The sequence below is a fragment of the Oncorhynchus masou genome, chromosome 30, assembly GCF_036934945.1.
Source record: "Oncorhynchus masou masou isolate Uvic2021 chromosome 30, UVic_Omas_1.1, whole genome shotgun sequence".
In the NCBI taxonomy this organism is placed as follows: Eukaryota; Metazoa; Chordata; class Actinopteri; order Salmoniformes; family Salmonidae; genus Oncorhynchus; species Oncorhynchus masou.
The window spans coordinates 43,230,111-43,242,033 of record NC_088241.1 but is presented as its reverse complement, the minus strand read 5'-3'; the positions used below and the strand labels follow the sequence as shown (position 1 = coordinate 43,242,033).

The window sequence follows — 11,923 nt, the reverse complement described above, 5'->3', positions numbered from 1 at the left end:
TTGCTTAATATAAGGAATTTGAAATTATTTATACGTTTACTTTCACTTTTGATACTTAAGTATATGTTATCAATTATATTTACTTTTGATACTTACATATATTTTAAACCAAATAGTTTTAAACTTGAACTCAAGTAGTATTTTACTGGGTGACATTCACTTTTACTTTAGTAATTTTTTATTAAGATGTCTTTACTTTTGCTCAAGACTTTTTCCACTACCAGGCATGATATCAAGAGGAATGATATCAGGCTTTTTGCTCTCTGAAATGTTCTGTGGATTTATTAGGAAATATGAGAAGAATGAGTTGTTTTGCTTTGCTTGATTTAGGCTTCTTCCTGTTCTATATCTCTGTTATTGGTTTGTTTTAACATGCCCAAGCTAAAGGTTATAAGTGAGACTTGCACATACCTGCCCCCTGAAGAATTTAGCCTTCCAGGATTAGCTGGCCTTACTATTTCAAGCTATTTATGTATTGCTTATACATACATGTATTGGATGTATTTGTTGCATCTTTAAATCCCTGGCTGCAATAAAATGTTATTGAGGTGTTTGTGACATGCCAACATTGTCTCAATCTCAGTGCAGAGAAGCACCAATCATAGGCAACAAGTGTTATTTTCAGATGTACCGTACCATAGGAAAATGTGATCTATGGCGCCCCCTGGTGTTTTTTAATACATATCACGTGGATTGTTAGTCAGTTCTGGCACTTACAAGTAGGCCTTGGCCTAAATACTCATAATTTTCAATGGTCAAATAAAGATTAAATACAGATGTCGTTTTCAATATCCCTGCTAGCCTACGATCCTGTATTAATTTGTAAGAAGAGGAGCACTACGTGATATTTGATTATTGAAATCAAAGGTCTAGGCCAATTGTAGCCTTCAAGCGCTAGTATTAGAGTACATGAATGGGAAAGCCCCATTTAAACAGTCAAAGGGGAATTTAAAAAACAAGCTACCTTTATTAATTAAAGTCTTGAAATTTAGATGAGCTTTTCTGAAACAGGTTTACAGTAAAACACATTGACACGAGTACACTAATGGCTTCTATCTCGTTACTTTCACTGGATGGCTCAAACACTTCCTAAAGTGCTACAGTGCTTTCACAGACTTATTTGTTGCTGACCGAGTCCACAACTGACCAGAAACAGTACCAAAGAAAACCTTCTTTGTTATTTTTTCCCCAAACTAAACTGTGATTTCAATAAACGAATTGGTCCCCCAAAGACTCCCTCTGCAAACACAAACTAGCCTATTTATTTGTATGTAATTGCTTCTTCTATTAACCTTTTCAATAATGAAAGTGTAATGGTGCAACATTGTGTAGAAATGTTTTCACTCCTGTTAAATGTATGCTGATTGTCTTAACCAACAGAGCATTAAGCATTGCATGAGTCTACAATCAGCTTGTTCTAGAAATCAATCAACAAAGAGAGCTTCATACTGTGCCCTCCTGACCCATAGTCAAAATGCATTGTGCACCAAAGTGCTGATGCACATAGCTTCTTTTGTCCATGGCCTTTAGGCTCTCTCTTCATTCTGACCATGCTAACAATATGTAAATGGCCTTGTTCTGGACCTGGGGACTGTGAAAAGACCCCTGGTAGCATGTCTGGTGGGGTAAGTGTGTGTTTCAATGATGTGTGTAAGTTGACTATGCAAACTATTTGGAATGTACAACACATTCATGTTTCTTATAAAAACAAGAAGTGACGCAGTCAGTCTTTTCTTAACTGTTAGCCAGAAAGACTGGCATGCATATTCCTTTTATTAGCCCTCTGATTACAATGAAGCGCAAGATGTGCCACTCTGTTTATTTTTTTTTTTATTTCACCTTTATTTAACCAGGTAGGCCAGTTGAGAACAAGTTCTCATTTACAACTGCGACCTGGCCAAGATAAAGCATAGCAGTGTGAACAGACAACACAGTTACACATGGAGTAAACAATTAACATGTCAATAACACAGTAGAAAAAAAAAGAAAAAAAAGGGGAGTCTATATACAATGTGTGCAAAAGGCATGAGGAGGTAGGCGAATAATTACAATATTGCAGATTAACACTGGATTGATAAATGATCATGTACAGGTAGAGATATTGGTGTGCAAAAGAGCAGAAAAGTAAATAAATAAAAACTGTGGGGATGAGGTAGGTGAAAATGGGTGGGCTATTTACCAATAGATTATGTACAGTTGCAGCGATCGGTTAGCTGCTCAGATAGCTGATGTTTAAAGTTGGTGAGGGAGATAAAGGTCTGGGCCAGTTTCAGCTTAACTAGGTCTTTCTTTGCAGCAGTTGACCATATGACTGCACAATGATCAAGATAAGATCAAATTTGAGCCTTCAGGACTTGGTTTGTGGAGTGTGGTGTCAAAAAAAGCAGAGCATCTCTTTATTATGGCTAGACGTCTCCCCATCGTTACAACCATTGAATCTATATGTTTTGACCATGGAAGTTTACAATCTAAGGTAACACCAAGTAATTTAGCCTACTCAATTGGTTCAACAGCCACACCATTCATTACCAGATTCTGCTGAGGTCTAGAACTTAGGGAATGATTTGGACCAAATACAATGCTCTTAGTTTTAGAGATGTTCAGGACCAGTTTATTACTGGTCACCCATTCCGAAACAGATTGCAAGTCTTTGTTAAGGTTTTCAGTGACTTCATTCGCTGTGACTGCTGATGCGTATGTAGTTAAATCATCAGCATACATGGACACACATGCTTTGTTCAATGCCAGTGGCAGGTCATTGGTAAAAATAGAAGAGTAGAGAGCCTAGAGAGCTGCCCTGCAGTACACCACACTTTACATGTTTGACATTAGAGAAGCTTCCATTAAAGAAAACCCTCTGAGTTATGATAGATACAGTAGCTCTGAATACACGATATGGCAGAAGTTGAAAAACAAAACTGTTTTCTCAACAAAAGGTTATGGTCAATAATATCAAAGGTTTAACTAAATCTAACATCACAGCTCTCAAATCTCCTTATTATCAATTTCTTTCAACCAATCATCAGTAATTTGTGTTAGTACAGTACATATTGAGTGCCCTTCTACATAAGCATGCTGAAAGTCTGTGTAGTTAATTTGTTTACAACGAAACAGCATTGTAATGGATCAAAAATCATTTTTTTGCGAAGAACAGCTTGCTGGCATTGCATGCCTAAGTTTGCCCACTTTGCCAATGAAGTAGTCATTAAAATAATTGGCAACATTAAATAGTTTTGTGATGAATAAGCCATTTGATTCGATGAAAGATGGAGTTTAATTTGTCTTTCTGCCCATCATTTATCCAATGTTATTTTTTCATCATTCTTTATATCATTGATCTTGATTTCATAATACAGTTTCCTCTTCTTTTTGTTGAGTTTTGTCACACAATTCCTCAATTTGCAGTAAGTCAGCCAGTCAGATGTGCAGCCAGACTTATTTGCCACTCCTTTTGCCCCATCTCTTTTAACCATACAGTCCACATCATCCTTAGAAGTAGAGTAGACAACATACTGTACAATAGGTCACAATATTTGTCAATTCACTTCCACAAATATCCACCAAGTGTCACAAGATATCCACAATCGAAAAAGGGAGAATCTTTTTCAAGTAGATACTCGAATTACTAGACATCAACTTCTTTGAAAGAGTGCATTTGTGACCAAAAGTGACAGAAGTACCACTAGCTACTATATATTTTTGCCGATGTTATTTAATCGGCAACCGGATGATGGCGGCCGAGTTTAGCTCCACAGTTTCCCGGATGTAGTGGTGGGAGGGAAGCGGGTGGTTTGCAGCCTGAGCTTCGCTTTTTGGTAGATAGGGGCAGTTGGTGTTTGCGAGTGGGAGATGGACCGTGAGCCCTCTTCTGATTAGCGAAGCCGAAGAGCTCCTCAAAATAATCAGAACTATTGAAATAATAGACGAGAACGGGTTGCTGAAATAAAAATACAACTTAGTCCATCTTTCACATCCACTCCACACACACTAACACGGCATTGATGGTAATGTATGCAAGGAAACAACCGAGACTCAGCGATGGGTAAATAGCTCCTAACCTTACTTCTATTCAGAATTTCCTTCTTAGCTTTGACAATCCGCCATTTTTATTGAAACCAAACTAAGTAGACATTTATGGCAGATATTCAGCTGTTGCTGACTATTGTATAAGTTTTTTTTAAACATTAATCTTTACAACCTGTTTCTTTATTTTTTTTAGGTGCAACGACCGAAGGGATTCACAGCCCTACCAGGTACTTGTTAATGTTAGCTAGCAACAAATAAGATTAAAATGGATACTCTAGTGCAGGCTTCCTGAACACTACAGGCCTCAGTGCGGAAAATAAATCGAAAAGTAGCCAATTTCCTTTGAATTTGAACAAAAAAAAGAATGCTCTGTTTTGTTTTCATAATTATGACCGGCAGATCGAACTTTGCCTTATGAACACATTTACTAGCGAGTTTTATTGGAGTTCAGTTAGCCTGTTAGCTAACGTTAGCTGGAATCCCGGCCTATTCGTAATATGTCACAGTAAGACCAAAGATCAGAAGTATGTAAACAACGTTCAGTTACCAATCTGCACAGCCATCTAAATTAGTTTATCTGTGCAATTGAATAATTATATCTCGTTATATGTCAAGACACAGCACTTGAACTACCACGGATCTATTGATTTCATTTGGTGGATTTCAAAATGTGTCGTTTAACCCAGCATTTAGTTTATTCTTAAATGCGCAGGGTTTAGTCTATTTCCAATGCCCATCTATGGAGCCATTATAATAGCGTGTGACGTACTACAGGCACAACTGATCTAACTACAGGATTAAGTCACGACTTTTTGGAATTTGCAAGACACAAACACTTTTTATTGGCAATGATATTTGGGCACAATATTTGTAGATTTTGGTCGAGCCGTTCTAATTGAGCATTGCTCTGAACCGATTGCAGTTCCAGAATCTAACGTTATTGATGTCTTTGGTGTTTATAGACGCTCAAATACTCGTCGAAGAGTCACCCCGGTGGTGATCATCGCCATGACAAGATGCGAGACACCGCAGATGCCACTCCTCCATGTAAAATGTATCGTCGATCTGACAGTCCTGACAACAAACACATCGATAACTCGGGGCATGGCAGGGCAAAGGCAGTCCACACGCACCGGGCCAGAGAGAGGGATGGAGGTGAGAAATATGTCGAAAACGATCTTGATTCAAACAAGCCAATTATTTGAAGTAGCGAAACACCAGTGTCCGACTTAATTTCTCCCTTGGCTAATTTTACTACTGATTTGTCTGCAGCTTTAATATGTTAAACTGAATGATATAGCCTAGGATGATATAGCCTATACCTATTCAGAAATACTGCTATGTTGCTAATACAACAACAGTAGGCCCACTTTCTCTCATTAGGTTGCTTTTCTGGATCTGAAGCACAAGGCAACAGTTATGACTGAGAAGTAGTGTTTGGTCACATGCCTTAAATCGGTCTTTAATAGTTTGGTGTGGTTAATTTGGCAACCATTGTTGTGATTCTAGTAGGCAGACAGCTAGCCACATTTCTCAAACTGTTTAATGACAGTTATTTACATGTTGCATTGTCAAACATTAGTCGAATGGTACTTCATATCTAGGATAGGGAAGCCGAGACAACGTTCTGAGTGCTGTGGTGAAACTAGACAGTCAAGTCATGAAGGCTAGTTGGCAAACGGCAACTCAGTAAAGTGCATCTCCTTGAACTAGCGCTTCAGTTTGCAAATGCACAATATTAGATAAATAGTTCTGTCAACTATTTACTTATATTTGATTAATTCAGGTAGCCTCTGTAACCATTTCCTTAACTATCCACTAGTCTTTCATTGTAATATTATTTTGGGAATAGTATTCAAACACACCAACTTCGGTCACTTGGCAGTGACATAACAGCATTATAGTCTGCAACCTTCATTTCCCATTGTTATACTTCTGTTTTGCATCTGGTTAACTCTAGCTGTGCATCATTCTTTAATACATCTTCAGATTATTTAGGCTAATTTACAGTTACTGTGATAGTCTTTTTCTTGGTTTTGGTCATTTTATCCAAAATGTCTGCTCTCTCCCCTTGCCCTGACTGGAAATCGGTTGCTGTTTGTCTTCTTCACCCACAATGAGAATAGCTTAACCTAATGAGACATGTACGAACAGTGAAAGACCAGTGGATAGATTATATCACTTCATCAATATCTGGTACGGATCTAACGTTTCACCGAACCCACGGTTTGCTACGTTTTGGGGTCACGTTTCGGTACAGCGGGAAAATGAAATTTCCAACAGTTACTTTGGTAGACTTTTAAGAAAATACAAAGTGTTATTCCTGATTCCATATATGTTCATGAATCATAATGCCTGATGAGAGAGCAATCAGGAATAACAACACTTTGTATTTTCTTAAAAATTAATGAAAACACACGATTACTCAACAATAAAATAAAGTGCAATATGCATGTGAAATCAATACATAAACATGGCTCAGACATTGTATAGGCGTATGCTATAATGTTTTCTTACGAAGATACAAATATGCACACTTGTGTGACTCATAAAGCGGCCGTGTCTGTAGCACGGGATTTGTCATTTCCCACTCAGGGTAATGTGATGGGCTGTCACTGTTAAGTAGCACTCTGCAGTCCATCTGCAGTAAGCGCAGTGCAGGGTGCATTGGCCAATTCATTGACATCAGCTTTAACTTGCTTATATAGAGCGGGTACTACCTGTTTGCTGAAATGGTTGTGAGAGGACGAAGTTTGTAACATGGCTCGAGCACTTTCACGAGGGGCTGAAACCCCCTATTCTTCTCAACCATGAGAATGGGCGCATATCCACAGCTGGAAACATACCTATCGTTCTTGTAATTTCCTGGTCAGAATCGGCTTTGTTAATGCAGAGGGGTGAAGTTGTTGTTTTTTTGCCTTTGTCTTGCTACAGTGGTAGGAGTACTGGGTGGATGTCGGCGTAAGTGTGTCAACATGTTTGGGGTGTCGTCAGCTGCATAAGCTATTTTCGGTGAGCAGTGGTGACATTCTGTCCATCGTCGTTGAAACCAAAATGTTCCTAAATTGGAGATTTTAAACGATGATGGAGAATCCTCCTGGTTTATTGAACCCACCACTCGCTATAGAACAGAACTTGTTCCCCGCTGTGCCTCACAAAAGGACAGTTTGAAATGCTATAGTTGTTTTAACACTGCTGAACGAAAATATAAACGCAACATGCAACAATTTCAACGATTTTACAGAGTTACAGTTCGTATAAGGAAATCAGTCAATTGAAATCAATGCATTGAACCTTAATCTATGGATTTCACATGATTGGGCAGGGGCGCAGCCATGGGTGCCCACCCACTGGGGAGCCAGGCCTAGGCAATCAGGATACGTTTTTCCCCACAAAAGGGCTTTATTACAGACAGAAATACTCCTCATTTTCATCAGCTGTCCGGTTGGCTGGTCTCAGACGATCCCGCAGGTGAAGAAGCTGGATGTGGAAATCCTGGGCTGGTGTGGTTACACGTGGTCTGTGGTTGTGAGGCTAGTTGGATGTACTTCCAAATTCTTTAAATGACGTTGAAGGCGTCTTATGGTAGAGAAATGAACATTCAATTCTCTGGAAACCACTCTGGTGGGTGTTCCTGCAGTCAGCCAATTGCATGCTCCCTCAACTGTGGCATTGTGTTGTGAAACAACTGCACGTTTTAGTTGTCTTTTATTGTCCCCGGCACAAGGTGCACCTGTGTAATGATCATGCTGTTTGATCATCTTATTGATATGCCACACCTGTCAGGTGGGTGGATCATTTTGGCAAAGGAGAAATGCTCACTAACAGGGATGTAAACAAATTTGTGCACAACATTTGAGAAACAAGCTTTTTGTGCGCATGGAACATTAGTGGGATCTTTTATTTCAGCTTACGAAACATGTGGCCAGCGCTTCACGTTGTGTATTCATATTTTTGTATAGTTTAAATAGCCTGGAATGATTTACTCAAGAGGCCTACAACGCAGTGTAGGCATAGCCTAGTGTGTTTGTATTGTATTGTAAATATTTTTTGGTTTCATAGTGTGGACCGTACCAAGGTCCCTGTACCTAATTGTTCAGTACAAATACGTGTACCGTTACACCCCTAAGGTCTAGCTGAACATATCTGTGGCACATGGGAATATGTAACAGTGGCAAAGGCTGCGTTTACATAGGCAGCCCAAATCTGATATTTTGTTCACTAATTCGTCTTTTGACAAATCAGATCAGCATTGAAATGTATCTGATTTGAAACTGGCTGATTTTATTATTGGTCAAAAAAATCGAATCAGTGGGAAAAATATCAAAACCTCCCTGCCCTGTAAACGCAGCCAAAGGGACATCTGGGCCCGTATTCAACAAACGTGTCAGAGGTCTAGGATCAGGTCCCTCCTGTCCGTGTAATCTTAGTCATTATGGTCTAAAAGGCAAAACTGCAGCACTCCCACTCTGAGACACTATGAATAGAGGCCCTGAATTGCGTTCTCCTTTGATAAGTCAGTGCATACACTGTAAATACTACACTGAAAAAAAGCCTGCCTAATTACATATGATCAAATGCATGAGAGTGAACTCAACATTGTATTTCATCTAGGTAAAACATGCCTCTGATATACAAGCTCGGCCTATGATTGTGAGAACTCTTTTTTTTATGGGGAGTTATATCCTAAGTGCAAGGAAATGGCAGTACATTTCATTAATCAATTTGCTTTCGCTTTGACATGTTAGTTAAATGATACATACATACTTTCTTTCCCCCTTTTCCAGCAGTCTTTCACTGTTGGTAGGCGCTAACTAACATTCATCCCATACTATAGACCCGATGCGTTGTAGCCAACTCTTTGATCATTCTTCAACATACCATATGGGGAACAAAAGAAGAGATGGCCACAGCACCAAGGCCAACTGCATGGGACGAGGCTCAGAGTTAAGGACAAGGGCTCTGTTCTGCATTTTAAAAGTATCTGAAATCCTTGAAGGAAATCACTCTGACATGATGTGATTGTTGAAAGCAATGCAATGGCGAGCTTTCTAAAATCTATCTAGTAATGTAAGATCAATGATTGCTTGAAGGAAGGAAAAATGCATGTTTTGAAAGTTGCCAAAGTTGGTCGACTAGACGTTGACAGCTACTTATTACCCCATAGTCTTTCATGCACAGTGACTACAAACTAAGCCTCAATGTTCTGGTTTTCAGATGAGTCACGAGGCTTTAGGACCTCTAATGCACAGAGGCACCATCTTCTCCTGCCCGTTTGTCAGTCTTCTAACCTAGAGATCTGCATTATTTCTATAAAAGTTAGATTATCACAACATTTACGCTTGCAAGGAAATAAGTGTGACAGTCATTTATGTGATAATGTCTTAATTGATTTAATTTGTTGGCTGTTGAAACATCTTTAGATAAAGCATACCTCCATACCCAACCATATTTATTATTAAATGTCTGCTGCTGATTCTGCTGGCTGCACAGAGCTGTCACAGCTAATAGTTGTTCTGGGCAATGGCTGGCCTTTTGGTTGCCATAGATATGAGTGTTTGACACCTCTACCTCCCTCACCTGCTTTGTTCAGGGATGCCCTGTCATATGGGCCCTGGTGGTCAAAAGCAGTGCACTATAGCCAGATTTCCATTGTTACTTTGAAGTCTACTCAGGTTGAGCTGGCCTTGGTGGGCTAGCTCAGATTACGTTTCCACTGCCTCCAGAAATGAGAAATGTCATCTTGCTTGAGCCTGTATGTGACTGCAGCTGGCTTTGCTAATGTTGCAAGCTAGCAAGATGTTGAAGAATTTAATTCACCCTCACCATGCAGTAACTAAAATTTTCCCATACTCGTGCCAGTCAGACTTGGAGCCATGTACTAGCATGCTGATGTTAGCGTCGTTGTTGGCATAACAGGCTAGCTATGTAGCTTAACCTTGCGTGTCTTGGCATTGGCTATTAGCTGCTAGCTAACAAAGCAAAGCACATTACATGTTTGATATGATGTAGCTAGCGAGCTTTCAATACGACCTGGCCAGCTAAAATTCCTACTAGCTCACGTTAGCTCGCTAGCGTGTTTCAACTCTGATTTGCTAGCATTTGAGGGATGACTGTTATCATAATTTTGTGCAAAAATTAATGCTGTATCCAGCTATGGTGTTAATTTGTGTCATGTCTGACTACTGCAGTACTGCTTGTCCATGTGCTAGCTAACAGCAACAATCCCAGACAAGCTAGCTAGTCGTTTTCAGCATCCAGCAGTGATCAGCTTGGTGGTTGCGTAGTAACGGCACCACCAGCCCGAATTCTCATTGAGTTTGCAGCAGTAGTGAAACTGGGCCGTGCTCTCCCGGGTTTCCCTCGAATTTGAGAATTCCATTCGAGACAGTTCTGCATTAGATGGCGCTGTTTCTGCCTCTGATGCGTTTTCATACAGGATTTGCCCCAGTGTTTTACTAAAAAGGCACAGACTTTTTCCATCTACTCCGGGCAGGGACCTGTGCCTCACTGGGAAAAGGCTCCGGCGATCCTACTTTCTCTTGGCACCGAAGCCGGGCCACTGGTACTTTTCAGCTTGCCTTTACATAACTGAACTTTATCACCTTCTCACAAAGCAACTGTTTTGAATATGTAGAGGTTGATTCTGGTTTTCACTGTCAGCCCTAGCTCTGGAAACACAATTTCCCTAATATAACATGAGGGTGTACAGTCCAGTAAAAAGTTCGGACACACCCACGCATTACAGGGTTTTTCTTTTTTCTTTACGATTTTCTACATTGTATAATAATAGTAAAGACATCAAAACTATGAAATAACACACGTGGAATCATGTAGTAACCAAAAAAGTGTTAAACAAATCCAAATATATTTTAGATTCTTCTTGATGACAGCTTTGCACACTCTTGGCATTCTCTCAACCAGCTTCACCTGGAATGCTTTTCCTACAGTCTTGAATGAGTTCCCACATATGCTGAGCACTTGTTGGATGCTTTTCCTTCACTCTGCGGTACAACTCATCCCAAACCATCTCATTTGGGTTAAGGTCGGTTGATGGTGGAGGCCAGGTCATCTGATGCAGCACTCCACCACTCTCCTTCTTGGTCAAATAGCCCTTACACAGCGTGTAGGTGTGTTGGGTCATTGTCCTGTTGAAAAATAAATGATATTCCCACTAAGCGCAAACCAGATGGGATGGTGTATCGCTGCAGAATGTTGTGGTAGCCATGCTGGTTAAGTGTGCCTTGAATTCTAAATTGATCACTGACATTGTCACCAGCAAAGCACCACCACCTCCATGCTTCACAGTGGGAACCACACATGCAGATATAGTCCATTCACCTACTCTGTGTCTCACAAAGACATGGCAGGTGGAACCAAAAATCAAAAATTTGGTCTCATAAGACCAAAGGACAGATTTCCACTGGTCTAATGTCCATTGCTCGTTTCTTGGCCCAAGCAAGTCTCTTCTTCTTATTGGTGTCCTTTAGTAGTGGTTGCAGCAATTTGACCATGAATGCCTGATTCACGTAGTCTCCTCTGAACAGTTGATGTGTCTGCTACTTGAACTCTGTGAAGCAGAGGCTGGTAACTCTAATGAACTTCTCCTCTGCAGCAGAGGTAACTCTGGGTCTTCCTTTCCTGTGGCAGTCCTCATGAGAGCCAGTTTCATCATAGCGCTTGGTGGTTTTTGCGACTGCTCTTGAAGGAACTTTAAAAGTTCTTGAAGTTGTCCGGATTGACTGACCTTCATGTCTTAAAGTAATGATGGACTGTCTTTCTCTTTGCTTATTTGAGCTGTACTTTCCATAATATGGACTTGGTCTTTTACCAAATAGGGCATATTCTGTATACCACCCCTACCTTGTCACAACACAACTGATTGGCTCAAATGAGT

General features: G+C 40.1%; 1 protein-coding gene across 1 annotated transcript in view; it reads left to right on the top strand.

Annotated features, from left to right (window-relative positions):
* The first annotated feature begins 3,815 nt into the window (after positions 1-3,815).
* The window catches only part of LOC135522635 (WW domain-containing adapter protein with coiled-coil-like), a 44,014-nt gene continuing 35,906 nt past the window's right edge, over positions 3,816-11,923 (top strand). Inside the window, exons 1-3 of the mRNA XM_064949083.1 lie at positions 3,816-4,042; positions 4,220-4,253; positions 4,989-5,181. Of these exons, the coding sequence (XP_064805155.1) occupies positions 4,002-4,042; positions 4,220-4,253; positions 4,989-5,181 (268 nt within the window). The 5' untranslated portion in view covers positions 3,816-4,001. The remainder of the gene's footprint in view (positions 4,043-4,219; positions 4,254-4,988; positions 5,182-11,923) is intronic.